This window comes from Myotis brandtii, unplaced genomic scaffold (assembly GCF_000412655.1).
Source record: "Myotis brandtii unplaced genomic scaffold, ASM41265v1 scaffold34, whole genome shotgun sequence".
NCBI classification, from domain to species: Eukaryota; Metazoa; Chordata; class Mammalia; order Chiroptera; family Vespertilionidae; genus Myotis; species Myotis brandtii.
Genome location: NW_005363098.1, coordinates 4,369,320 through 4,397,104, shown reverse-complemented (window position 1 = coordinate 4,397,104; position 27,785 = coordinate 4,369,320). Strand labels below are relative to the sequence as shown.

General features: G+C 39.6%; 1 protein-coding gene across 13 annotated transcripts in view; it reads right to left on the bottom strand.

Annotated features, from left to right (window-relative positions):
* Window positions 1-183: 183 nt before the first annotated feature.
* The window catches only part of TRIM2 (tripartite motif containing 2), a 129,955-nt gene continuing 102,353 nt past the window's right edge, over window positions 184-27,785 (bottom strand). For all 13 annotated transcript variants that reach the window (XM_005871435.2, XM_005871431.2, XM_005871434.2 and 10 more), the window contains exons 6-12: window positions 27,013-27,736; window positions 18,243-18,346; window positions 17,832-17,999; window positions 14,007-14,175; window positions 12,839-12,909; window positions 9,913-10,053; window positions 184-4,612 (exon numbers count right to left, since the gene is read on the bottom strand). In XM_005871435.2, coding sequence (XP_005871497.1) covers window positions 4,460-4,612; window positions 9,913-10,053; window positions 12,839-12,909; window positions 14,007-14,175; window positions 17,832-17,999; window positions 18,243-18,346; window positions 27,013-27,736 — 1,530 coding nt within the window. In that variant the 3' untranslated portion in view covers window positions 184-4,459. The remainder of the gene's footprint in view (window positions 4,613-9,912; window positions 10,054-12,838; window positions 12,910-14,006; window positions 14,176-17,831; window positions 18,000-18,242; window positions 18,347-27,012; window positions 27,737-27,785) is intronic.

Sequence of the window (27,785 nt, the reverse complement as noted above, 5' to 3'; positions counted from 1 at the left end):
ACCGGCCTTCGCCCCGAAGGCGCGCAGCGACCCCTGGCGGCCGGGCTGGGGCGGGACCTTCTCACTAGACTAGTATCAGGTGTTCGGTGGCGGGATGGCTACCTTCCACAAATTCTAGAACATCCCTTCGCTGCCCTACCTTAGAAAACAGACTATGTTAAATAAGCAAACATTCACCCTCGAAACGGAGAAAACAAGCTTTATTATAATGATTTGAGATTTTTTTTGTGCATGGTAAAGATAATACGCATGAATCTTGTTTCTCCTATGTTTCAAGACAGAATTAAAGTTTTATTGTACACTAAAAGCATCCAAAATACTGTGGTACGTATGCAGCTACGAACATACAAACACTCCGATGCACAGCGTTTATTCTTTTCTTTAAATAGGCAGTCAGCATTTTGATTCATAAAAGAACAAATGAGCATACATCAAACAGAATCAACATCAGAGAGCAGGAGGCTCAGTGTTCTATACACAGAACGTATGAAACAGACCTATACAGATGGAATGTACAAAATTTAAAACGAAAAAAAAGGAAGCAAAAAAATCTGTTTACTCATACATAGGATTGAAAGGCCAGACTTGAGAACGATATAAAGAATTATATTACAAGAATACACTCTTGTTAATGACAAAACATTCCGAGTCACAAAGCAAAAGCATTGCGTTTAAGGCTGTGCTGCTTTCAAAGGTTAATGGAAATGCTGTACATTCATTGGAACAACATAGCCAATTTATCAATCGGTTTTACAATATTAATAGCTTTCATACGTTCTCCACAAACCAACCACACGATCACTGCCACACAATTCATCTTGGGAAAGTTTAAGGTTAACACCATGATTTGTAGCTTACTGTCATTTAAAACAAAACAAAAAAATTATTTATTTATACCAAACAAATCTTTAATGGGCACTTAGTTCCTTTATGGCAATACTAGATTCCTAGTTATCAAAAATATTAAAGTAATTGTAAATTTTAAAACCCTGCAACGTTTAGAGAATGCAACAGTATTACAACTTAGATCATGTTTGCAGCAAATAGCTTTAGTTTTACCCTACCTGGAAAGGTCTTTTTAAAAATTGTTAAACTAAAAATACTCCTTCCTTTTCACGAGCTGGTGAATAGAGAGGATACTGTAGAGTCCAAATGTACAAAAAGGTTTTTCCCATTTGAAGCAATCTACAGATGACCTGACGTGTATTTGGCATTCCCTCCAATTAACTCAGTAGGCACTGCCAAAGCGTTTGTGTGAACCCCTTAATGTTAAGGATCCACAGTCACTTGCTAGTGTACTGCTATTCCAGTTAATTCCATGTTAGGACATACCCTGTATATTTAGTAGTAGAAGCAAGTGTGTTCTAGTTTCATGGACCTGTAGTATTTATTTGCCTCAAATCTAGTCAAGGGATAAATGAAAATAAGGAAACTTGGGGACTTGTTTCGTTACTGGAGATGAACGTTTGAGCAAAATACTAAGTACCACTAAGAAATGGCAAAGTCATAAAGGCTTTTTATTCATGTGTTTCTGAATGGTCAAGTGATCTTTACCACCCATGTCCAGCAGGGGAGGTCTGTATTGGGAAGAAATGCATTGTCACTGACCTTTACATTCTAACTGGCAATATTTGACCATAGTGCCCAGGGGAAATTTGAAGGGATAATTTTTCAGTGCTACTTATCATGAATGTATGACAGGTTCTGTACACTTGACAAAGAGAAATCAAGCAATAATGGTAGCCCAGAAGAAAGTCACTTAACTTTTAAATTTCCTTCTCAGTTTACCAGAAACCATTTTCCACAGAATGTGACAAAATTTCACTTAAATCTTGTCTATTTGTATCTTAGCAGCACTTTGCCCCCTAAAATATGCTTACCAAGAAATACAGTAAATGCACATATGTATCCAAATATGAAATGTTATTTATATTTTAACATATAGGATTACATATTTTTTTTGGGGGGGGGGGGAATATAGTGTTTCCTGGAGTGCATGTGTTTTAGTAACAGATAAACAGGTCTGAATCAAAGTACCTTTTCTTCCATTCCAGTTTGTGCCAATAGTCATATGTAAAAAAAAAAAAATAGCTTTGTCTTCAATCTACTAATTGAGATATCCAGCATTATACTGTATGATAGTTGCTCAATTTCTAAATTCACACATATAATTTAAATGTTGTACAAAAAAACCCAAAACAAACCAATCTTTAAGTAAACTAGTCTTAATATCAATAGCCTGTGACAGAATCTAAATAGGAAGCCATTTTTTACTTGTGGAAATAAACTAAAATGAATTTAACCAATTTTTAAAAGGTTTCTTTTAAATAGTCTAGGAGCTATCAGAAGTCTAGCTTATCTTTTATGCAGAATATTAATAAAGAGCAAAATGAAATTCCCTCCTTAGAGTGTAAGTTCCAAGGGGGCAGGAATTTTGCCTGTTTCCTCCATCACTAAGTCCCCAGTGCCAAGAACAGCCTGGCTTCTAGTAGGCACTCATTAAATATGAATATTTAAATTCAAAGACTTATTTCAACTCATGTTAGGAAACAGTGTCTTAACATTCTAAAAATGTTACTAAATTTTATAATTTTATCACAACCTCAATATTTTGAAAACTCTACCTAACTAAAGATGTACTAAATCTAAATGTAAATCTTTCTGAAAAAAATTTTTTTCAGAGGTTGATTTGGGCATAAATTTGATAGACAATTGGAAGTAGCTAGATTTCCCTTCTAAATTAAAAAAATTCCTATATAAGAGAGGGGCTGAATTATAAATTAAAAAGCAATAAACATCACATTCATATAATTATACATATGGGAAATGTTTTCTTATAGTACAGTTCTAAGGTGCTTTCAGTGAAAAAGATCCCAAAGTCATTAACGAAAATGCCAAACATGACATCCTATTTGGTAGAACTGAGTAGAAAATTAAACAGTGAAAATAAACCACATCTTATTTTACAGTACCAATGACAGATTAATAACCAGCTAAATTATTCTTACTTTTTCTCAAAATGCATTTATACTTCGTTTAAATGTAATTCAAGTTTAACTTTTCTCTTTTGACCTGTTTTTGTTTTTTTTGAAAGACCAGAAGGTCATTTTGTGATGTAACGTCAGCCGATACCATCATTCCTGGAAAATGACAAAGATTAAATCTGCTTTAGGGCTTGTTCTACTAGGACAGGACGGCTTGAAGCTGCTCCGTAAAAGGAATGTGCTGAAGAAAGGCTGGACGCTGCTTCTGTCTTTCAGAGGGCTGCCTATTTCAATACACCAAAGATTCAGCTATCTATATAGATATATATGATACATTCTACCTTACCCTAATCATGTATACATAGTCCTTTAATGCCTCTACTATTCATTAGACAATGATAAATAACCATAACATGCCCTTACCTGTAACGCTTTCACAACTTTGGTAACACTTGCTTTCTAAGGGGAAACCATTACTCAGTCACATGCCTTTGGCTGACACCATCCGTCCTCCGAGGGGCTACTTATGGCTCTCTGTCCTAGGATACTGGTGTCCTACTACATGTGCTGACATTTTGCAGGAGGTAAAGCTTTCGCTTTCATGAAGTGGAAGAGGAGAGACACATGTGAGAACATGGCACATAAAACATGACTAACTTTTTCTTGATTACATCCAGTGCATTGATCTGGAGTTGGGCTGTTGGTTTACCAACAGGTAGCATTACTATTAGAATATGCTTTTCAAAGCATTAGGAGTTTCAGGTTTCCCTGAAAAAAATGTACTTTGTTTTTCAATACAAGGTGACTAGGAGAGAGAAGGTGAAAAGAACCCAAAAATGGATCTTTGATCTAACCCAGGAAGGATAGAAAGTTCGCATTTATTTTTAAGTGCTCAACTCAGAGGCCTGGTAATCACAGATGAGAGGATTTTTGCAAGACGGTCTTATTTTTTTTCTCTAAAGTAATTTATATGTAGTTACTGATAGCCAAAAAAGTCACAAGAGTAATACCAAGTGTAAAAGTGAGGTTAGAAGATTCCCCAGGTCTTGTGACCGAGGTTAAAGTATATAACTACAACAGATTTTGTTTGTTTTGTTCTGTTTTGTTTTTGGAAGCTCTGCGCAAAGGCTACCGTTCACAGGCTTAACAAATACCTTTAAATCTCCCAGGTATTTTTTTTTAACGCTTATTTGATTTGCACAATTGGTTTAACTACATACATCCCTGTCCTATAAGCCATAGTTCACAGGTGTAAAACTTTGCGGTTTTTATAGATTCTTTTTAACCCTAAAGGTCAATTACAGAAATCAAATATGCAGTTTTTAAGTAAATTGTTACATTCAGAAATAACCTTGGAAAATTCACCAATGATTCCTTCTAGCATGAAAAGTCTAGTATAATCTGGTCCCGCGGCGAGAAATCCATTCCAGTTTATAGTGCAAGACCTTTGCCAGGGGCCGTCCAGCTGCCCGCCGTTACTGTAAGTACCGGTAGACCTTGAAACAGTGGTTCCCAGAGTCTGCAACCACAACATGGCCATCTGAAGTCAGGGCCAGGCCTTGGGGACCATAGAGTGGGTCAGCGGATGTGTTAATGTAGGACAGAAATGATCCACTTCCATCAAAAACCTGTCAAAAAAGGACAGAGTGTTACAGGAAAAGTTATAATAATACGTTGAGAAATAGGAGTTTACTAATGTTTGTAAAAGCATGTGTATCTAGGTTTGTTTAGGTCGCTATCAAATATACAATACCTCCCCTCCCTCCACTTACCTTGCTTTTTCTCCTCACACTGAGAGTCACTGACAAAGAACATGCCATTGGTCACCAGATCATACTTATGTTCTTACAGATTGGAGGGGAATGCCCTGGATCAGCGGTCGCCAACCGGTGGTCCGTGGACCACTGGTGGTCCGTGAGGTCCAAAGGTTGGCGACCACTGCCCTGGATGGTGCTTAAAAAATGAATCAGTCTTATTTCTCACTCAAACCCTCACATTTCCCCCTTCTAGCCTTACATCCCTCTTTTATCCACAATCATAAGTGAGAAAAATAAGCCACTCGATCACATAAGAATGGTCCTGAGTCATAATATGTGATGAGAAATAGAGATTATTCTTTTTCTTTTCAGAAAGGAGTAAATTATAATAAATCAACATGTACATGGTTCAACATGTACATTTGGATAGGAGGTGGTCTTTTGTTCTGTAAGCTTCTGCTATGATGACATAAAAGGATCAGGAACACTTCTTTGCAAGGCCCAGTCTGGTGTCTTTGGGCCATTGTGTTTGGCCCATCAGATGTTCCGAAAGGCAGTGTAACCAGGCAGGTGCTACGAGGGTCACAACACAGCTCATCATATGTGGTCCTACACAGAAGTGCTTTGTGACTTGGTTCCCTGTTGGTTTCTGGCTTACCATCAGACATAGAAGGCCTCTTTCAAATGTAGATGCCCACTGGGATAATTAAGCAGAACAAATATATTTCAGAAATGAAAGTATTTAGTGTTACATTTATAGTCTCAACCCTTTTTCTGAGAAGTAGATTCATATAACAGATTTAAATTGCTGACCATTGCTGTCCTCAGAGGCATCTGAGTGCTACTAGGTTTAACCAGTGCACTCTGGGTTCTCACGTGCATTGCACAGGGCCACATTGGCAAAGATGAATAGCCCCGTCTGTAAATGCATGTTTAGATCCATGCAGGTGTCTACACGAAGAAAAGAAGTCTTCTTCAGTTTGAGAATTTAACAGCTTTATTCTTAATTTAGAAAAAAGTCAAAAAAAATTTTTTTTGTATCATGGACCCCTTTTGGCAGTCTGACATAGACTGTACAGTCTCAAAATAGTGTTTTAGTGTTATTTTTTTCCAGAATGTAAGCAGTTTTATTATTTTTTATACCCAAAGTGCCAAATGCCATTCATGATATTATTATTCTGAAATCATGAAAATATATTTAAATTCTTCTTTTTATTTTGAAATCATGAAAATATATTTAAATTCTTCTTCTTTTAAATTTGTTTTTGCTAACTTCTAATTTTGAAATAATTATAGATGCACAGAAAGCCACCAAGATAGTCAAGAGGGAGCCTGTGTACCCTTCCCCCAATTTCCCCCAATGGCAAACCCAGCAAACTGACATTGGGATGTATGTGTATAGTTGTATATCATTTTATCAAAATTATAGATTCATATAACCACCACCACAATCATCACACAGAACTATTCCATCCTCACAAAGATCTCCCTCATGCTGCCTCTTTATAGTCCCACATACTTCCCTTCGCCCACCACCTCTAACTCTTGTCAACCACTAATCTGCCTTCCTTCTCTGTGATTTTAACATTTCAAGAAGGTTACAGAAATGGAATCATACAGTATGTGATCTTTTGACAGTGGCTTTTTCCACTCAGCACGATGCCCCTGAGATGCATCTAAGCAGTTGAGCACATCATTAGTCTCTTCCTTTTTACTGCTGAGTAATATTCCATAGTATGGACATACCAGTATGTTTAGCCATTAACCTGTCAACAAACATCTTGGTTATTTTCAGTTTTGGACTATACCCAAGTTTCTATGAATGACAATGTACACATCTTTGTATGGACATGCATTCTCATTTTTCTGGGATAAATACCCAGGGATGCAACTGCTGGGTTGTATGATAAATGTATTTTCAATATTTTAAAGAAACTGTCAAACGATTTTAAAGACTGCCTGGCATTATACATTCCTACTAGCAATGTCGAAGAGATCTAGTTTCTCTGCATACTTGCCAGCATTAGGCATTGTCAATATTTTTAATTTTAGCTATCTAAAATATGTGTAGTAATATCTCATCATGTCTTAATTTGCACTCCTTCATGTCTAGTGATATGGAACATCTTTTCATGGGTATGTCCTCTTCAGTGAAATTTCTCTCCATGTCTTTTGCCCATTTTCTAGTGGGATTATTTGGTTCCTTTACTGTTAAATTCTGAGAATCTTTATACATATATTCTAGGTATAAATCCTTTGTCATATATGAAATTTATAAATATTTTCTTCTAGTCTATTGCTTATGTTTTTATCCTGTTAACAGAATCTTTCAGAGGGCAAAAGTTTTTAATTTTGATGAAGTCCAATTTATTTTTCTTTTCTTTTATGGATTTTCAAATACTGAAAGAGTCATACACCCTTGGAATAAACACCACTTAGTCATGGAGAGATTTTTTTTATGACACTTGTTTTTTTAAAAATTAATTAATTTATTATGTGTTAATTTATTTCAGAGAGGAAGGGAGAGGGAGAGATAGAAACATCAATGATGAGAGAGAATCATTGATCGGTTGCCTCCTGCACACCCCCTACTGGGGATCGAGCTCACAACCCGGGCATGTGCCCTTAACTGGAATTGAACCGAGGACCTTTCAGTCTGGAGGCCGTTGCTCTATCTGCGGAGCCAAACCAGCTAGGGTGAGAGATTTTTATTTATGGCTGAAATCTATTTGATAATATTTTGTTAAGTATTTTTGCATCTATATTCATGAGGAATGTGGTCTGTAGTTTTCTTTTTTGTGCTGTCTTAGCCTGGTTTTGGGATCAGGGCATGAGAAGCTAAGCTGAAAAGTGAATTGTAAAGTGTTCCTATGTTGTCTATTTTCTGGAAGAAATTGTGTAGAACTGATGCTAAACCTTCTTCAAATATTTGGTAGCATTCTCAAGTGAAACCATCTGAGTTTGGAGGTTTATTTTGGGGGAGTTTTAAAATTATGAGCTAAATTTCCTTAATCATTGTAGGGCTATTCAAATCATTTATTTTATATTGGGTGAGTTGTGGAGTTTGTCCTTTTTGAGGAGTTGGTCCACTTCATCTAAGTTGTCAAATTGATGCGTGTGGAGTTGTTCTTAGAATTTCCTTACTATCCCTTTGAAGTCTGCAGAGTCTATATGATAGTAGTTTGTCTCTTTTCTCCCTTTCTTTGTCAGTCTTGCTAGAGGCTTGTCAATTCTATTGATCTTCCCAAAGAACCAACTTTATTGTTTTTCTATCTTGAATTTCATCAATTTGATCTTATCTTCACTGTTGCCTTCCTTCTGCTTGCTTTCAGTTTGCTTTGCTCTCTCTCTAGCTTCTTGAGGTGGGCGCTTAGATTATTGTTCAACTTTTCCTCTTTGCTAATGAAAGCATTTAGTGCTATTAATTTCCCTCTCAGACAGAGTGGTGGCTTCCAGGGCTGGGGGGTGAGGGAAATGGGGAGAAGTTGGTCAAAGGGTACAAACTTCCAGTTAGAAGATGAGTAAGTTCTGGGGATCTAATGCACAGGACGGTGATAACAGTCAATACTGTGTTATGCACTTGAAAGCTGCCAAGAGAGTAGACCTAAATGTTCTCACCACAAAAAAGAAATGGTAATGATGTTGATACTGTTGTAATAACCTGGCTGTTAGTAACAGGAAAGGAGTAAAGGGAGGACGAGATAATATAGCATTCCATTTATACAGCTTTGCTCATTTAAGACTCTGCAAGTGAGTGTTCCCAGGTGATCGCTGGGGAAAGGGACTGGACAAAGGCAGTTTAGACACTTGCCCAATAAGGTCTGAGTGACATGGGAAGGTGCTTACCTGTCTGTCAATCATCCTGGGAACAAGTAATTGGCCAGAATAGGCATGGCCACTGCAAGGGCTCGAAACTGAATATTTAAACTTCTGAACAAAGAGAGTTCTCGCCTTTTGGCTCTTGGCCTCTCCCTTGCTGCTTGCACCTGACCCCTGTTGTAGGGGGCGTGTTCCCCTGCGTTCATCCACAGAATGGCCTAATGGACTTTAATTAGCCTGAATGTTGAACTGGACCCGGCTGCAACATGGAAAGGAAGCTCTGGACATGCTTTGCTGAACCCACAGCTGCTCCTCTTTTAGGACTGGTTTAAGGGAAATAGGACATTGGAAACTGAGAAATATTTCTCTAAACAAATAAAGTCTTCTACCTCATTCTCCCACGGGGAATTCTGAAAGCGCTCATTTCAGCGGCGCCCCAAGAACCCCACCAGCAATGGAGGAATCCCATTCATGTACTTCTCCGATAGCAATGTGACTGTGACATGATCATGTCATGTAATGCTATGGTGGCAATCATTAAACAATATATAGGAGTATTAAATCAACAATTGTACACTAACTAACACAATGTTATATGTCAATCTCCACAAAGCTTGGGGGAAATTTCCCTTTCAGCACTGTTTTAGCTGCATGCCACAAAATATGATATGCTATATTTGCATTTTCATTCAGTCAATATATTTTAAATTTTTCCTTCAGATTTCCTCTTTGGCTCAGGTTATTTAGCAAAACATTAAAGAAAATATGTGGTATTATGAAGGAAAACAATCATATTAAGATATAATAAAAATATTACAAAATTTTAATTATAGTAATATGTGTGCTTTTTAAACTAATACATTAAATAACAAGAAATAGTGATGGGCCTACTAATAACTACAATTTTGAATGAGCATAAATGATAATTCGAGATGTCTGCAACTGTAACAAGAACATTTCTGTGATTTCTCTTGGTGACAAAGTTATAGATATTACAAAAACTACTGTGATTATTGCCTATATTCATAATGAAAGTAAATGATAATTTTTAATTAGAAGTTAGTAAAAACAATAATATAATATTTTTGTTCAAAGGACCTCATGTGTAGAATTCTATCCACAAACTCTTTGGGGGTCTGTGGGATACGTGTTAAAAACACCTGATTTAGAGGGTTTCACTCTGGTAATATGTTGGCATTTTTCATCTCCACCTTCCTTAGTCTTGTGAGATTATCTATGGTCTCATGACCTAACCAATGAGAGTGAAAAACACTGAGGTCTGGGGACAGTTAATCCTCCACTTTTAACAAATACCAATCACTCAACACAAATAAGTCAGCACTTTAATCTACCTGGATCCTGCTGTTTCCCCAGTCGGCTACAATGATGTTTCCATTTGAATCCACAGCTACCCCCGTTGGAGCATTAAACTGTCCATTTCCTTCTCCATTTGAACCAAACTTCAACATGAATTCTCCTTCTTGATTAAACACCTGTATAAATATTTTAAAATTATTTCATTTCAAATGAAAATAGTTGAGCCAACATTATGGATTTTAAAATATCTATCTGAGCAGGTTATTTATAACAAGACCTATAATTTAAGACATTCTTTTAAAAAAAATCTACAAACTAGACTCCCACTGCACTTGTGGGTTCCCAATTTACTGTATAAATCTGATTTATCATTTGTTAAATCAGTTCTTTTTTTCTAGCTTTTATCTGGTTATTGAATACTTATGTGAAAAATACTTCCATTATAAACTATAAAATATATACAAATATAAGGTAGTATGAGAAAGTAGAGCTATAATTTTCAACAATATTATTCTTTCTGCCTTTAAACAAAAAGCTACATTTTAAGAATAAGCATTGTATTTCTAACAGGATAGATGATGATTCAAAGTTGGGTCAGAAAGTAGGAGCTTTTTGTTAGGCCAGATGCTCAGAATTTATTACCATTTTACTAAGTCAACGTAACAAGAAAGAATAGGCTGGATTTCACAATTATAACAGGGAAAATTGTGTGAGAGTGAGTGAGTGTGTGTGTGTGTGAGGGAGAGAGAGAGAGGGAGAGAGAGCGAGCAGAAGGTGAGAAATAAAAAAGGGCTTTTTAATATATTTTTTTCAGAATATATTTTATCTAAAATAGAGAGTTTATATGACCCTGAGACTACTGAGAGAAGGGAGGCTGACAGAATTGGGAACTAAACAGAACTCTTAAGCAAATTCTCTCATTTGATATGGGCAAGCAATGGGTTGTTGTGGTTAATTAAACATTCTTATTACTAGAGTGTGACTGTATAAGTATCAAATAAAGATTACTGATTTTGAGAGAATATGTGTTTAATGATAAAACTATTGTAAGCATAATTTTATCTTGATGATTCAGAAGATACTTAATGGTTTTGAAATGTCTCCAGGATATTATTATTATTTTTTAAAAAATATATGTCTTTATTGATATCAGAGAGGAAAGGAGAGAGAGAAACATCAATGATGAGAGAGAATCATGAATCGGCTGCCTCCTGCATGCCCCCTACTGGGGATTGAGCCTGAAACCGGGGCATGTGCCCTGACCAGGAATCGAACCATGACCTCCTGGTTCCTAGGGCAATGCTCAACTGCTGAGGCAAGGATATTATTTTAAGCTTTCATTATTATGCAGTCTACCAGTGTGGAAATACTCATTAATAATCCAAAGGTATTACCCCCAAGGCACCAAGAGAGTAAGGGTTCCTGAAATATGAAACTGAGGAAGTTCACTATATCTAAGTGCAGATCTAATTTGAGGAAGATCTCAGGACCTCTTAGAGATTCTCCTTTCGCCATCTCTGTGACCAGGAAATGGCTCTCTTTTACGTACCTACCTTGAGAAAGTGAGATACTTCCAACTCTAAAGTCTAAACTTACTTTAAGATTTGAAAAAAAAGTCTTGACCACTTCCTGAATTAATTGCTTGCCAAGTAAGCAAGTTACCTCTTTGGTTCTTTGAAAAGGACACAGACAAGAACTAGCTTTTACTAAGAAACCATGTTTTAAAAGTCTCTCCTGACTCTTTTTATCTCCTTTCACATAAAGCATTCCAGCTTTAAAGACCAATGGAAGTGTTAGTGTGCTCATAAGAATGCAACTTATTATTCTCTGCTCTCTCTTAGGTCCTACAAATAACCTTTTGTTGGCCTGTTTGCATCATCTCTGAGTCAGAATGTTTTCCTTGGCGTATTCCAAATGGCTCAGGTACTTCTGCTTTGTCTTGGAATGATGGAGAATGCCAAATCTAGTCTTACTTGTTTTGCCACCAAAAGAAAATATATAATGAAGACAGGTAAAGAATGAACCAGACCCCTTGTTAGCCCTGACCTATAGGTATAATTTTTACATTTATCAAGAGATGTGACCTGAATCCAGAACTATTGCTAACTGCTCTGTGCTATATGGGAAACAAACAAAAAACTCCAGCTATCCATAAAAGCTACATGGCAACGGCTATGAAAGAGAAAAGAAAAAAAAGAGAGAGACCAGGCCCGACTGACCAGTGTGGCTCAGTGGTTGAGTGTGGACCAGTCAGGGTACATGCCCAGGTTGTAGGCTCAGTTCCCAGTGGGTGGCGTGCAGGAAGCAGCCAATCAGTGATACACTCTCATCATTGATGTTTCTATCTCTTTCTCCCTCTCCCTTCCTCTCTGATATCAACAAAAAAATATTTTTTTAAAAAAAAGAAGAAGAAAGATGTACTATACTATTTGGGGAACAGGAGTGGGCAATGTTTTCTTTGGAACATCAGTTGTGTGAAAGCATTCTAAGAAGCATGAAACATGCTATATGAATGTACGCTAAGGCTATTTCCCTCCCAAAATCTTTTGTTGTGGCAGAGTTCTAATATCTAATTTTGTTTGAAAGGCCTTATGATGCAGAAAATAGAAAAAGTGGTTTTGTTTTAATTATTGAGTAGCCATGAAATATTAAGTTTCAGAAAGTTCTGCCTCTTGAAGTTCAAGCAATTGCTTTTTCAAATTTAATTTCCAAGTTGTCTCCATGTACATAATTTCAAATTAAGAAACTTATTGCCACCACATTTTGTTCAATTTTCTGTCTCTCCAAAGTGTAGATGTCCAAATTAAAACCTGCATCTTTAAGGAGAAGCAAAAATCTGCTCTTTTAGGTTAACCCCATTTGTGTCCTATGTACATATGTGAGCATTACATTATTTTCTCCCAGACGGATTTCTCAATCAAAGCAGTTAAAAGGTAACAACAATTCATGTGTTTATAGTACCTTGACAGAATGGTTATGGAAATCTGTAACAATAATTTCATTATTGCTATTTACAGCTGCAAAATGGGGACCTGCAATAAAGATGAAAAAAATATGAGATGACCATAACAACAAAAAATGATTATGACAACATAGCAGTTGTGAAACAATATATTACTTAGTTACTTAAGAAAGAACAAAGACGGTGAGCCTCAGTCCTTGAAAGATCATTCAGCCAGACTTCTGGCTCCAGATAACATGGAATCTCTATCACTCTACACCTGTGACTGTCTACTCTGACTCCTTCCAGATCCAGCTAAGAGTTCGGCAGCCCTAATGAGAAGGGATGAGCATAAGCATCAGAATTCATTCTCCGAACCACCATGTGAATGTCACAGCTGCCAGCTTGCCTAAGCACGTGTTAGTCATTTTAGGGTCTTCTATTCCCGCTGAGGAAAGGCATGGTAACTCTCAGCTTGGAGAAAAAAAGACTCCAACATATAAGATTTTTTATAAAGTAGAGCAGAAAACCCACATTCTATAATTTTGGGTGACATTCAGAATCTGGCAGAACTGGAGACAAAGCACAAAGAAAGATTATGCAAATTAAGGTTAGGCGCCAAAAACATCCTTGCAAGAAGGAAATTTAGCAAACTGCTTTCAGCCTCTTCTCGCAGATATGAAAAACTAAGTAAGCTTGTGCCTGCAAAGTGGTGAACCAGAGAGAAATTAATGAGACTGCCGTTCCCATACGAGGCAAATGCTCTGGACACCTGCTCTGTCATCATCACCTTTTAACAAGATGGAAAAATTCTCATTCTGAGGCTCTTTAAATAAAGCTACAGCTAGGTGGAGACAGGAGTGACTCCACTGTTCCTAAATACATTCTTATTTAAAAATATTTTATTGTAAAATATATATTTTATTTACTACTAACAGTCGACAATTAGACTTCTGAATTGTGAAGTGCCACCAATCAAAACCACGCATGGATGACAGTTCAACTTACTGTGGGGGGCATCAGTGAGAAGCACCGAACCATGCTTTTTGCTTAGATTTCATCCCCAGTATCTTTCCAAAAGCCAGAAAACATACTGGGGGTGAGGTGTCTTCAACATGCTCCGACATCATGCAAATGTGAGCAGAAGCGGCATAAAAAAGGGGGTTTACATATTACCGTCAAGTGTACCTGCAAACTGCCTGTCCCCATTTCCTCGGCTACCAAACCTGGTGACTATCTTCCCGTTTGGCTGGAAGATAAACACGCAGCACGCCTTGTTATCCACCACGATGATGTGCCCGTTGCGGTCCACAGACACCCCTTTGGGTCCCATCAGCTTTCCCGATCCGATTTTTGTCTGTGAGAAGCAAGTACAGCAGAGAAGATTAAAACACTATAGTGAACACAAAGGCAGACATTTTTCTTAGTAAAACTTCACCTGAATGTTCAGGCAGCGGACCCAGTGACTCATGTCACAATGATCTCTGTCCTGGAAAGTTGCCTTTGTCACATCTATTATCTGCTATTGATATTTATTTGAAATCCTTGTTTTTCAAAAGGGATCACCACCAAAAACATTCTGGAATCGCCTTAACTGGGGGTCACAGTTCCCTTCTAAAAAGGGAGTGTGACACCCTGGCCGGTTTGGCCTATTTTACAAGTTTCACCTTAAACTCAACCAATGTAAAACCAAACTTATCTTCTTCATTTCCACCATTAAAAAAAAAAATGAAAAGAAACCCCAATCTAGCACTTCCTGATTTTCTAATTCCTTTGACACCACAGTTCATCCAGTTAACCAGGACCAAAATTTCACAGCAAAATTCATTCATTCTTTCATCAGTTTGAACCTCAATTTTCTCATCTGTAAAATGGCAACTATGTTATCTACTTCCTGGGTCATGCAGATTCTGAAGGATAAAGGACAATGTCAACCACAGCATATGGCATAAGGATAATCTTCTCCCTCTTCCTACTCAGCTGGTATCATAGCTGACCCACAGGGTTATCTTCTTTCCTAACAGACATGAAGATATGGGCAAAAAACAGAGTATGAAAAGAAGGATTGGGACTTTCCCATAGCAGGGGTTCAGACTTTGTATAACCTTTAATCCTTGGAAGTTTATAAATGACTGAGATTCAGAACTGATCTCTTTAGAAAAAAGACATGCATTTACTTAGGAAGGAAACAATGGCATTCTGGCAAGGGAATGTCGTATAAATTTGATTCTGATTCTGCATCTAGCCCAAAGATCAAAGACACTATAACAGTGGTTCTCAACCTTCCTAATGCCGCGACCCTTTAATACAGTTCCTCATGTTGTGGTGACCCCCAACCATCAAATTATTTTCGTTGCTACTTCATAACTGTAATTTTGCTACTGTTATGAATCGTAATGTAAATATCTGATATGCAGGATGTATTTTCATTGTTACAAATTGAACATAATTAAAGCATAGTGATTAATCACAAAAACAATATGTAATTATATATGTGTTTTCCGATGGTCTTAGGCGACCCTTGTGAAAGGGTTGTTTGACCCCCAAAGGGGTCGCAACCCACAGGTTGAGAACTGCTGTGCTATAACAAAATAGCTTACAAAGAAATTGTGTACTTTCTTTCATGTATGAATAGAAGATATGTCAGTAGAGATCAAAAGGGAGAAGACTCTGAGTATTAAAACAAGAATATTATTAATACCTAACATTATGAACACTAGTTGTTACTTAGAATGACCCAGGCATATAATAATTCCAAGTGGATGATAATTTTGTAGCTTAAAAACAGAAAGTAAAGGATTACTGCCATACTATCATGTAGTTAAGAACTAGTTAGTGTAGATCTAAAAGAGAAAACTTAAATGTTGAACCAAAACCTCTTTTCCTTCCACTTCCCTTCAATCCTAGTTTAGCTGTATTAGATTCTACCAAGTGAAATAAGAATTATAGCATTTGACCTGACAATGTGTCTCCCATCTTAAACAGAATAGTAAGTCAAGATGTTTTAGATCTATCATAAACAAAAGGGGTTGGGGATGGTATGTTGAAACGACACCATGTCCATTCCCAAATCCTCTAGGGGGCATGAGTGTTCTTCAATGTTTATTCTAATTATTATCAATAGTATTCCAACCATGAGAATCCAATTCTTCCAGGAGAGTGTCTATTACATATAGAATATTCAACCACTGAGTAAAAAAAAATGTTTAATTCAGGAAACCCTTCTCTCTTCTGTTTCAATGTTTTAATATAGTAAATGTAAAATATTCTAATATAATAGATATAAAACTCCTATTTCAATACCTGTCTTAGTGTATTTAATCCTGAATTTAAAAAGACAGTTTATGGATTTGCTAGAGTATGAAACAAAAACTATGGGTTGTCTCCAAACTAGACAGATATTTTCAAGAGGTCACTGAATAGCTTTTATTCTATTGTCATGTTTGGGTATGGAATACTACAAATACAATTATGAAAACACAAAAGGAGGGAAGTTAGAGATATAGAAAGGCAAGAGACCTTTCTGTGTACATGGCCATCATACAAAGCCATTACATTACTAGTGGGGCAAAAAAAATCAAGGGCAATTGAAGACTTGTGTGCAATATGGTAGACTTAAAACAATAGCTTTTAATTTTCCTAGATTGCAAAGATGCTGCCCTACACAAATAGAGGCTCCAGTCTGAAGATTAATAATTATGTAACCTATTTAATAAAAATGCTATGACTGTAGTGATCTAACAACTTTAAAAAGGAAAATAGAAATTTCTCCAATGGAGACCAATGGGTGAACATCGTGCAATCTTCAGGATTCTAGCTCGATTATGAAGAGCATCAGCTCTGAACATTTAGATGAGGAAGGGATGACCCCCAGGAGCCGGCATGAGGCCATGAGACCCAAATCATGGCTAACTGAACAGACTTCAGGTTTTGGACAAGGTTCCTAAAAGCATCAGTGACGAACGTTCCCTTGATGCCTATTTCATATGAGGCACATATAAGATCCAGAAATAAAATCTCATTTAATCGATACCCAAATCCCAAATGCAAAATGGAAGTATGAGGCGATCAAGGCTCAAGGAAGTTACATAATTGGCCAAAGGCCAAATAGTTACTAAGCCCCAGAGGTGGGATACCAATGGGTTGGTCTGTCTGAGTTAAAGTCCGTATTGGCAACTGAAAAAGAAGCTTGTAGGCTGGTTGGGGGGTAGAGATGGCTTTCAAAAACACCTTTGACAAAGTGTCTCATAATCTTCTTGGGAACAGTGCGGAAAATGGGATAATACTCTTTGATGGCACCTTAAGGTAAAGATTTCAGTTATCAACAGAGAGCTCTTTAAGGTGACTTGCCCAAGAAACAGAAATGATGCCGGGAGTGACAGCAGATATGTCAAATGATGGGACCCCTCAAAGTGCAGCTCAATTTGTATTTTCTCCATGAAGCCAGCCTTCATTTTCTTTTCTTTCCAGTTCTTATATCCTATACTTTAACACTCTATTTGTAGATTGTACCAAACATTGTATGACCAAATAAAGGCTGACATGAATTTTTCTTTTGGTCATTTCTTGTGTATTGGTCTTTTTTTCTTGTGTATAGGGCTTGTATATTTCTAAAAGGTAGGGATTGTGTCTTATAATTCTGTTTCTCACATCTACCTATCACAGGTCTGGGAAAGTAGAAGGCACTTCATCAATGACAATGTGTAGGTTATTTTTGAAAATATAAGTTGCCTCTTACTAACCCTTAAACCTAGTATATAAACAAAAATTGACTGGGTAACCTAACTGCTTTATAAAATGAAGCCACATGTAGGATACATAGAAGTAGATTTATGACAATATCATTGTTACTCTCACTTCATAAAACTTAGATGTGAAACAGTCAAGATGTCTTTGTATATGAAGAACTATTGAATATTTTATTGGATCTCAGAAAGGAAAAAAGACAATTTCATTTTATATTTCCCATTCCTTCTCTCTACTGTTTAGTGGTTAATCAGTAGTTAATCTTACCTTGAACTTCCCATCTGAAGAGAAAATGCTAACCCATTTATTATCGTAATCTGCAATAATGATGTCCCCACTGGGATGCACAGCCACCCCTGTGGGCCGCTGCAGCTGCCCAGGGGAGCGTCCTCGTATGCCAAAACGACTTTTGAACTGGCCATCATTGGAGAATATCTGTAAAACAAATTACAGTCATTAGAATGAGAATTCGTACAGAAATGAGTGACGAAGAAATAGGCCAGAAACTCTGTCATCTGCACTGCAGGTCAGAACCTGCAAGTTCCATTTGAAGGGAAGTCTATGCACACATTATAATCTTCCCTGGTACCAAGTACCTCAAGTCTTAAGAGGGAAAATATACAACTGTACCTATTTTATCACCACCAGGGGTCAAAGGTATACAATCAGGGGCCATACCTGCACACACTGGTTGTTACTGTCTGCAATTAATATCTTCCCACTTGTAGATGCAGCTACCCCTTGAAGATTTGTAAACTCTCCTTTATTTCTTCCTTTGGTGCCTAAAAATAAATGATAACATGACATAAATTAAGCAATAGAGAATTAGATTGCTCAATTTCAGCAAGAGAATACTTCAGGTTTCCATAGGTAACCTGAGAATGCATTATTTTTAAATTATACTTTTAAAAAAGAGAAAAAATAGAGAATCCCCCTCTCCATGACCTAATCCATCAGCTACTAAACCTCTCTTTCAGACCAATCAAATCTTCACAAAATCTCCTTTAGGCAAATGCCAATCTTCTCTTATGAAGTTGTAGCTGTACATTAACATGATTAAAATAGTTTTACTAGTAGATTCCACAAAGACAAAAATAAAAACTAACATTATAATTGAGGATATGTAATAGGAGAGAGCCTTATTTTAGAGCTCTGCCCAAATCCCACCCTCTCACTTAGCAGCTCTTAGAAGAAACCTGGACATTTGACTTTCAGTGCTTTCTTGCATGCACCCCTACTGGGGATCGAGCCCACAACCCAGGCATGTGTCCTGACTAGGAATCCAACTGGCAACCTCTTGGTTCCTGGGTTGACACTTAACCACTGAGCCACACTGGCCAGGCTAACACTCTTTTTAAATCGTGTGTTGGTACCTAATGGTGGGGGGCAGGGTAAGGGGTTGTCCTTGAGGGAGGTATGTGCCAACATGGTACTAGTTTTTGTTGTTACTGTTTTTTAAATATATTTTTTATTGATTTCAGAGAGAAAGGGAGAGAGGGAGAGAGAGCTAGAAACATCATTGATGAGAGACAACAATTGATTGGCTGCCTTTTGCACACCCCCTACTGGGGATCAAGCCCACGATCTGGGCATATGCCCTTGACTGGAATTGAACCCGGGACCCTTCAGGCCCTAGGCCGATGCTCTATCCACTAAGCCAAACCAGCTAGGGCTGGTACTAGTTTTTGGTCATTCCCTCTGATAGCTCAATAACAGATGGTTAATGATACAGGAAAACTGAAGGACTAGGACAAGAAACAATTATTCTAAAATGCTCAGTTTAAAAGGCAGTGGGGGTAAGGGCAGGGTCTCTCAAGAATAAAAACTTAACTTATCAAAAATTTTGATAAACAGCTCTAGCTGGTGTGGCTCAGTTGGTTGAGCATCACCCCGTGCACCAAATAGTTGCCAGTTTGATGCCCAGGTTTTGGGCTTGGTCCCCAGTGGGGGCGTGCAGAAGGTAGCTGATCAATGTTTTTCTCTCATATTGATGTTTCTCTCTCTCTCCCTCTGTCATTCTCTCTCTGTAAAATGAAGGAAAACATATATTTTTTAAAAACAACTTTGATAAAGAAAAGCATGGACATTAGCAAGATGAGGAACTGAGGCTCAAGTAAAGAAACACAATAAAAAAGCAAGAGTCCTACAAATGCACTGGAATCTAAACAGGCTGTTCTAGGTCCTGGTTTATGTAAAATTGGAGTGCACCATGGTTGAGAGGGCAAACAAGCTGGGTAAGAAATATTGAAAATGGGGAGAAAAAGAAAAAGCACCGAAACAGACTAGACGATGAACATTGGTTTGCTTGTTCTCTGGTCCCGGTAGGGGACAAAAACCTGCTGCTTCCCTCTTTCATTTAACCTTTTCTCCCTTCTCCTAAGGACAAAGTCTACTCAACTGAGAAAAGGTTCTGTAGTCAGCCGCAGCTGATGTTTGAAAGGAAGAAAAAATGGTGAGAATAGTGCTTATTAGAAGTTAAGGGGTGCCTTACTCAGTCGAAGATATTTTTCTTCTGAAGATATAAAGGTGATGTTGGAGGAAGAAAAATACTAGCCCTTTTTTTTCTTTGCAGAAATAAACACCTTTCGAACCTCAGTATAAATGAGAAACTTGGGAAGACATTTAGCTAGACTCCACATCAATACCATTCAGAACAAGGCAAAGAAAGATGCTGCCCAGTATGAAATGAATGTGAGATGCTCAGTACCTGCCAATACTGGGTCATGAGAGTGATGGAACTGCTGCAAAAGGCCACACTGCCAGGCCAACACTTTTTCTCCAACCTGTACTGAGCTCCATGGGATGTGCTGGCCCAGCTCTTAGGCTTGGTCTCAAGTTAACTAGAGCTTGAGTCTGTTGCCCAACATGCAAATAAAATCACAGGGTTGGAGGCACATATGTTAGTGCGAGATTACTTATACATTTTTAAAAGAGCTACATGGAATAGGTATTGCCATTTTAATATTTGTTTGAAAAAAATCTGTTTCCTTAAATTACATGGCTCAGTTTACAGGTAGCTGGGGTTGCATTACTGGTAATATCTCTTGATTCTTTTCTTTTTTTGAAGTTTATTTTAAAATATGTTTTTATTGATTTTAGAAAGAGAGGAAGGGAAGAGGGAAACATAGATCGGCTGTCTCCTGCACGTCCCCTATTGGGGATCCAGCAACCTTTTGGTGCATGGGAGGACACTCAACCAACTAAGACACACCTGCCAGGGCCAACTCCTGATTCTAATGAGCACCTTTAGTCTTGTCAGAGTTATTGATCATCATCTTTTTAAAACCTCTATTTGTGTTTTTTAAGCACAGCAGGATCACAACACTACTCCTGAGGATTAAAGAAAACCAGCAGTATACTCTACAGCAGGGGTGAGGGACATCTGGCCTGCAGGCCCAGCCTTATCATTTGGTCTGGCCCTGCCAAGGCAACTGCAGGCAGGACTCGAAATTCAATCAATCTAGGAGCTTTTTCCATAGCAACATAACTTTTAAGTTGATAATTGTGTATGGCCTGCGAATGATGTTATAAATATTCAAATGGCCCTTGGCAGAAAAAAGGTGCCCCACCCCTGCTCTAGAGGGACAACTAAATCCTATTTTTTACTAGCAGTTAAACTAGGAAAATCTTGATGTTGAGTAATGATGCAGAACTACAGCATATTATCTATCATTATACTGAAATGCTCAAAGTCCAAGGGTTGATAAAATGTCTTGAGACCAAAATAAAAAAAATAAAAATTCCAGAAGTTAGAAATAATTTGGGGTCATGCTTTACACTTCAAGATTTTTAGTAAATTCTATTTAGCCTACAGAAAAATTCCCCCAAAGTATCCTAAGTATAAATGAAAATTAGTTCTTTCATAACAAATGTAAATGTAACACAAAACACAAGAAGTACTTACAAAATCTTTTCCTGCTACTTTGATGTAAAAGATTTCATTTGATGGTTACATTTGGCTAGTAAAGCAAGTAACCTGAGTTTTAAAAATAATTATAAATACTTTGGCAACAATGCCATAGGAGCATTAAACTTGTTTTTCCCATATGTTAAACTGTACTCACTTCCACCCACGCCTCCAGGAAGATTACAGAAGTAAGGTAACCAGGTAATAGGACCCTGGACTGAAATAGAGGATCAATAACTATAAGCCTCCCCCCCAACCCCCACGACTTAATGGGAAAATTCATGTTCAGTAAATCAAGATACTTAGAACGGGATAAAGCAAGAGATGAAAGTGAGCCAAACATAAGGTCTAACACAAGATCTTCCAGTAGGAGCTTCACAAATGTTTGTTGAGTGAGTAAGTGCCTGAATGAATTATTAATGACTGTGTAAATGACAACCCACATTAAGTCATGGGAAAATGAAATGTTCCATAATACTTAAGCACTTTCATATACTTTCTCTCGTGCACGCCTTATAACCCCAGGAGTTAACATGATACATATTCTCTATTGGTCCATTTTGGAGATGCAAAATTGAAACTAGACACATCACAAAGGCAGTAGAGACAGAGGGAAGACTAAAATCTGGGTTCTCTTGACCAGGAGATTAGGAGATTCACATAATACATTTTTTTTCTGATACACACAATGCTTCCTTCTAATTGGACTTTAGAATGCTAGATTTCTGAGGTGAGTGCGGATAATTACCCTTTGGGTTTACAATAATCTAATTCTTTAGATTATTCTATTCCTTATCACACAGTATTTTCATTGTGTAACTGTCTGTCTCCCTCACTAAAATGTGAACTCCCCTAGGGCAGGGGTAACATCTGTCCTGTTGCACCCTACAACACAGCACTGTGCCTAGCTAGGACTTGGTAAATATTATAGGCATCTTTTCCCACTTGACATGCAAGAACAGTTCCCAAGGATGAGATGCTCAAGGTGGGTGAGGGCAGGGTGCCTATAATGACCTCAGATGCCAAATTAGTACCGTCTCCTTCCTCCAAGATTCCAGGGAGGGGAGGTGGTGGTTTGCAGAGGTGAGGCAGGGGAAAGGGCGTAAAATGCCCTACTTCCCGTAAAACTTCTGAACTCACGCTAAGTGATTTTACATGGAAAAAAAGCTCACTGCTCTAGAGTACAAATGAGTGCTTCGTTCACTTCCCATGCACTCACTAAGGTATGGTGTATTCATTGCATCATTTGCAACAATTCAACTGTAATTCTTTCACTCCCTCCCATGTCTTCTGGCCTCTCTTTTGTTCAGTGACTTTCTTTAATAGCTGACTAAACCAGCTGGTGGCTTCTAGTCAGCAAACTTGACACTATAGGGGAAAATAATCTCTGTGTTTCAAGGAATCACCGTCAACAGATGCTCTAAGCTACTTCCCTAAACTCATTCAGGACTGTTTTGCAATACAATATTAGAGAAACACAATAACTCATTCACTGTGGGCATATCATTAAGTTTACAGGCGTGGGAGGTATCAAATTCCTCAACTTTGAAAAACTACAGTAGTTAAAGGACATTTTAGGTGAAGAGGAGCTATTGTGCAATTGAAAAGGCATAGGCCTGAGAGTCACAGACAGCTTGGGCTCCTACACCAGCCCTCTGAGACTCCATTCTTTCTATGGGAAGGATAATTGATGTTGTCTTGGCAATTTAGCTCTTGAGGGGCAGGGGTCGGGGGCTGGAGAGGAGCTCTGATTTGTAGCACTTGCCCATTTCTGGATATAAATGTCCCCCCCCCCCCACTCCCACTCACTGATTTAGAGCTACCAACGTGGAGTCACTGAACAGAGTTGGGAGGTGGTGTGAGAACCAGGATAAGCTGACTCCAGCACACCACACCTGATGCTGCAGTAGGCGCATTACCCTGTGGGGACATTGAGAACTGAAAGTATATGATACTTGCTAAAGATTTTAAATAAGATGACACAGAAGTGGACTGCACACTGCCTGGCTCAGACAATGCCTGCTCCTTCCTCCTGCTTCCATTCCCCATCCATTCCTCCCAGAATCACAACTCCTATCTTGGACATTTCATTGAAATGCACGCTTTAAAGCAACTTCTCTATGCATTTCATTTCCAAATTGATGTCTAGCCCTGACTTCTTTGCTGAGCTTCAAACTCCAAACTGCTATGGGACACTTCAGCCTGGGTGATGAAAACGGAAACATACCTCTCTTCCTCTGACTTTCCCTAACTTGCTTGGTACTGACAACAACAATAGTCACAGTTACGGAGTCCTTATCATGTGCCTGCACTGTTCTAAGCCTTCACATGTACCACTTTAATCCTTACCAAGTGACATGTGTGTTAAGCATCCCCATGTTACAGATGAAGAAACTGAACACAGAGAGGTTAAATAATCTTCACTGAATCATACGGTCAATGAATAGAAGGCTGGGATTCAAAATGAGGCAATCAGGCTTTTGAGCTCTTTACTTACCATGTTCTTAACTCCTTAGGTTAACTATGACTTCTATACTACCACCATGAATATGTTAATTAGCAACACCTACATTGCCCATCTTGTGTGTTAATTTATTAATTTGTTTAATTGTCACAACCCCTATTTGGTAGGGTGTGTGTGTGTGTGTGTTTTAATCCCCATTTTATGAAGGAAACTGAAGAACTGAGAGGTTAGATAAGTTACCCAAAATTGCACAGATGAGGAAGTGGGGATGTTGGGGCTGGAACCCAGGGAGGTCTAGCCTCAGAGTCCACAGCCTTAACCATCACTCACTCTACCGCCTCACACCCCGAAGTCACTCAAGCCAAACAGTAAGAAGCTGGATTTGGTCATAACCCACCATGTTTACTTCATTAATAATCTTGGACGCAGTGCTGCTTGCCAGGCACTGTTCTAAGCACTTCACAAACGTTTAAGAGGAGAGAGCAGATTCAGTGGTTCTCAACCTTCTGGCCCTTTAAATACAGTTCCTCATGTTGTGACCCAACCATAAAATTATTTTCATTGCTACTTCATAACTGTAATGTTGCTACTGTTATGAATCGTAATGTAAATATCTGATATGCAGGATGGTCTTAGGCGACCCCTGTGAAAGGGTCGTTCAACTGCCAAAGGGGTCACAAACCACAGGTTGAGAACCGCTGCCTTACAGGGTGGGAGCTAAGAATTCAAAGCCAATAGTTGGAGGGAAATATCCCTAGGGAAATACTCAGGACAATCACAGGTAGAGATGATGATGATTGATAATAACAGTAAAATACCAGCTACCATGAACTGAGCACTTACTATACACAGCCAAGTGCCAGCATATTACAAGAATTCTCTCTTTCAATGCCAAAACAACCTTAAGAGTTAGGTAATATTTCATCCCCTTTGTTTTCCAGAGGAGGGAACCAGGTTAAGAAAGGGTAAGTCAGTTGCCCAGCTGGCAAAGAGAATCAGGGCCAGAATCAGACCCAGGTCTGGGCCTTTCTCCTCTCTGCGTGGTGCCCAGGCAAGCAGACAGGGGTCCCTTGGCTGGGGGTGGGAGGTTTTGAATTTGAGACTGAGTTTGTTCTTAATACAGGAGATCAGTGGGCAGCAGCGAGTTAAATTGTTTGAGAGGATACTAGGTAAAATCTAACAACCTTAAATTGCATGTGCAAAAATAATACTTTTCATTTACTTGGCTCCCCTCCCCCCTCCCCCCACATGCCAGGCATTACTCTTGGAACTTAGAACAATTCTCAGAAGCAGATATTTGTACTTTCATTTGATGGACATGGAAACTGAAGCCCAGGGAAGCTGGGAGACCTGCCCAAGGTTCAAGTAACTGGCAGAACCGGAGTGGCACACCTGGGAGGCTCCCCATCCTGTGCCCGGCCCAGCTCGCCCACTCTGCTTTGGCAGGCGGATCAACAATGTCTGCACCCACACTGCACAAATGGCCAGTGAATGTACTAGACCTCCATGCTCTGAGCAGACAACTGACATATCACATCACAATCTTCACCAAGATTCAGCCTAATGTGCGAACATAGAATAGCTTTGCCAGGAATGTTCCAAGGAGCTCTTTCCCCAAGATGTTCCATGGAAAAGTTCTATGATCAGAAAAGTTCGGAAGTGCTGCCTGTTACCCTTCCCCTGCCTTGGAGACTTAAAGTGCACATCAGCAGATTCTAAAGGTTCTGCAATTTTTAAAAAATCCCCATTTCCTTCACTTAAGCTAAGGTTTCCCCAATTTATTTGAACCACAGAATTGTTTTTCTATGTGTGTCATTTAATACACGGGGCAGAGCCCTTTTAGAGATACTACGATAAGGACTAAAGAGGCAGAAAGAGAAGCGGGTTAGACCTACTTTTGGATACAGTAATTAAATGCAGACTTTTTTTTTTTCTTAAGAATTATCCAATCTGGGCCTGGCTGGTATAGCTCAGTGGTTGAGCATCTACCCATGTTCCAAGAGGTCCCAGGTTCAATTCCCAGTCAGAGCACATGCCCAGGTTTTGGGGGTGGGGGGAGGGTGTTCAATTCCCAGTCAGGGCACATGCCCAGGTTTAGGGGTGGGGGGTGGGGGGGAGACAGCCAATCAATGTTAGTGTTTCTATCTCTCCCTTTCCCTTTCTCTCTAAAATCAATATAAACATGAAAAAAAGTATTATCAAATTGTTTGTTTACATCTAGTTTGCTTTCTACGGAGAAAACAAACAGCTAAAAATAACATTAGTCTCAATAAATTTTTGTTTTGATAGTAAAAAAATAATCAGAAGCAATAAATCAGAAGGGATGGGCTATCTGCATACCCCAATCTCTTGGCTCCTGCGAAGCCTTCTGCCTCCACCCTAACCCCATTCCATTCTCCAGGTCTCCACCCATCCTCCCCATTTGGGGGGCTGCTCTCCAGCTAACATACCGGAGGTGAGCACACCTTGCAATGCACCACGTCCCCCACCCCAGCCCTTACAGGGGTGCAGAAGCAGCGACAGGGAGGCTTCAGGCAGAGCCTCTGCCCACACCACAGCCCCTGGCAGATCGCAGAGAAGCTGAAGGCTATCTGATAGCACATCGCTCCGCCTTTGGGTTAGGCTATCTGACAGAACAATCTCTCTGCCTTTGGGGAAGGCGGGAGTGCTCCAAGGACATTCCTACAGGGAGGGAAACGATGGCCAACATTCTTCTAAAATTGCTAGATTATGAATAAGTGCTGATATTTTCCCAATTCTCTTTTTGCTTATTTTCGGTTTCCAATTTTCTACAATGAGCAGGCAGCACTGCCTGTTAAAAAAGGAGGAGGAGGAGCAAGAGGGGCAGAGAGAGGGAGGGGAGGCACGGAGTGTTGGAACAGGAGGAGGGGAAACTACATCGCACTATCTGCACAAATAGAGGCTGCATAAGCTCCGCTAATGAAACACACCGGTATCTGCACCTGCGGGGAGAAGGCCTGCCCTGCAATGCCCCTCTTTGCAGCCACCTTCCCAGGGAGCCCTCCGCCCCAGCAACCCTCCGCCTGCAGGCGCGCCCCGCCCCGCCCCCTCCTTACCCACGCGGAAGATGAGGTCGTCCTCGATGGGGTTCTCTTTTCTCTTCCCGGTGCTGTACATGCTCGCGGGTCGCTTCACAGCCTTCTGCTTGACGTGGCCGCTCCCCGGGGATTTCACGCGCCTCTTCACGCCCTCGGTGGTGGGCGACACGTCCGCCGACCGGATCACCTTCAGCTTGAAGGGGCTGCCGCGGATGTGCTGGTCGTAGAGCCTCAGCGAGAGCGTGAAGTCCCCTTCCTTCTGCACGGTGTACAGGAACTCGTACGTGCCGTTCTTGTTGTCGAGGATTTCTCCGTCGGCCACGCTGCCGTCGGGCGTGCTCAGCTCCGCCGTGAGGTAGGCATTGCCGGTTTTGCAGAGCTCCCCGTCCTTGTCCTTGGTCGTGATGGTCACGGACATGGGCTGCCCAATGATGGTCTGCCGCAGCCCCTCGCCCGTGGCCACCGTCTCGGAGGCGACGGCGTTGGTGGTGAGGATGGTCCCGAGGTTGTGGATGGACTTCTTGAGCCCCTCGGTCTCGACGATGAAGTCCAGCTGGTCGTTCTCCCGCGGGTGCAGCGGGAAGTCCTGGTCGGCCAGTTCGTTCAGCTTCTCGCTCATCTGCTTCTTCACCAGCAGCACCTCTGTCTCCGTGCCGTGGTTGAGGGCCTGCGCCGTGAAGTTGCTGCAGCTCTTAATGCTCTCCTGCCCCTCGAGCAGGGTATCCAGCTGCGACTGGAGCACCTGCAGGCAAAGCGCGCAGGATGAGTGCTCCCTGCAGCGCTGAAGCTCA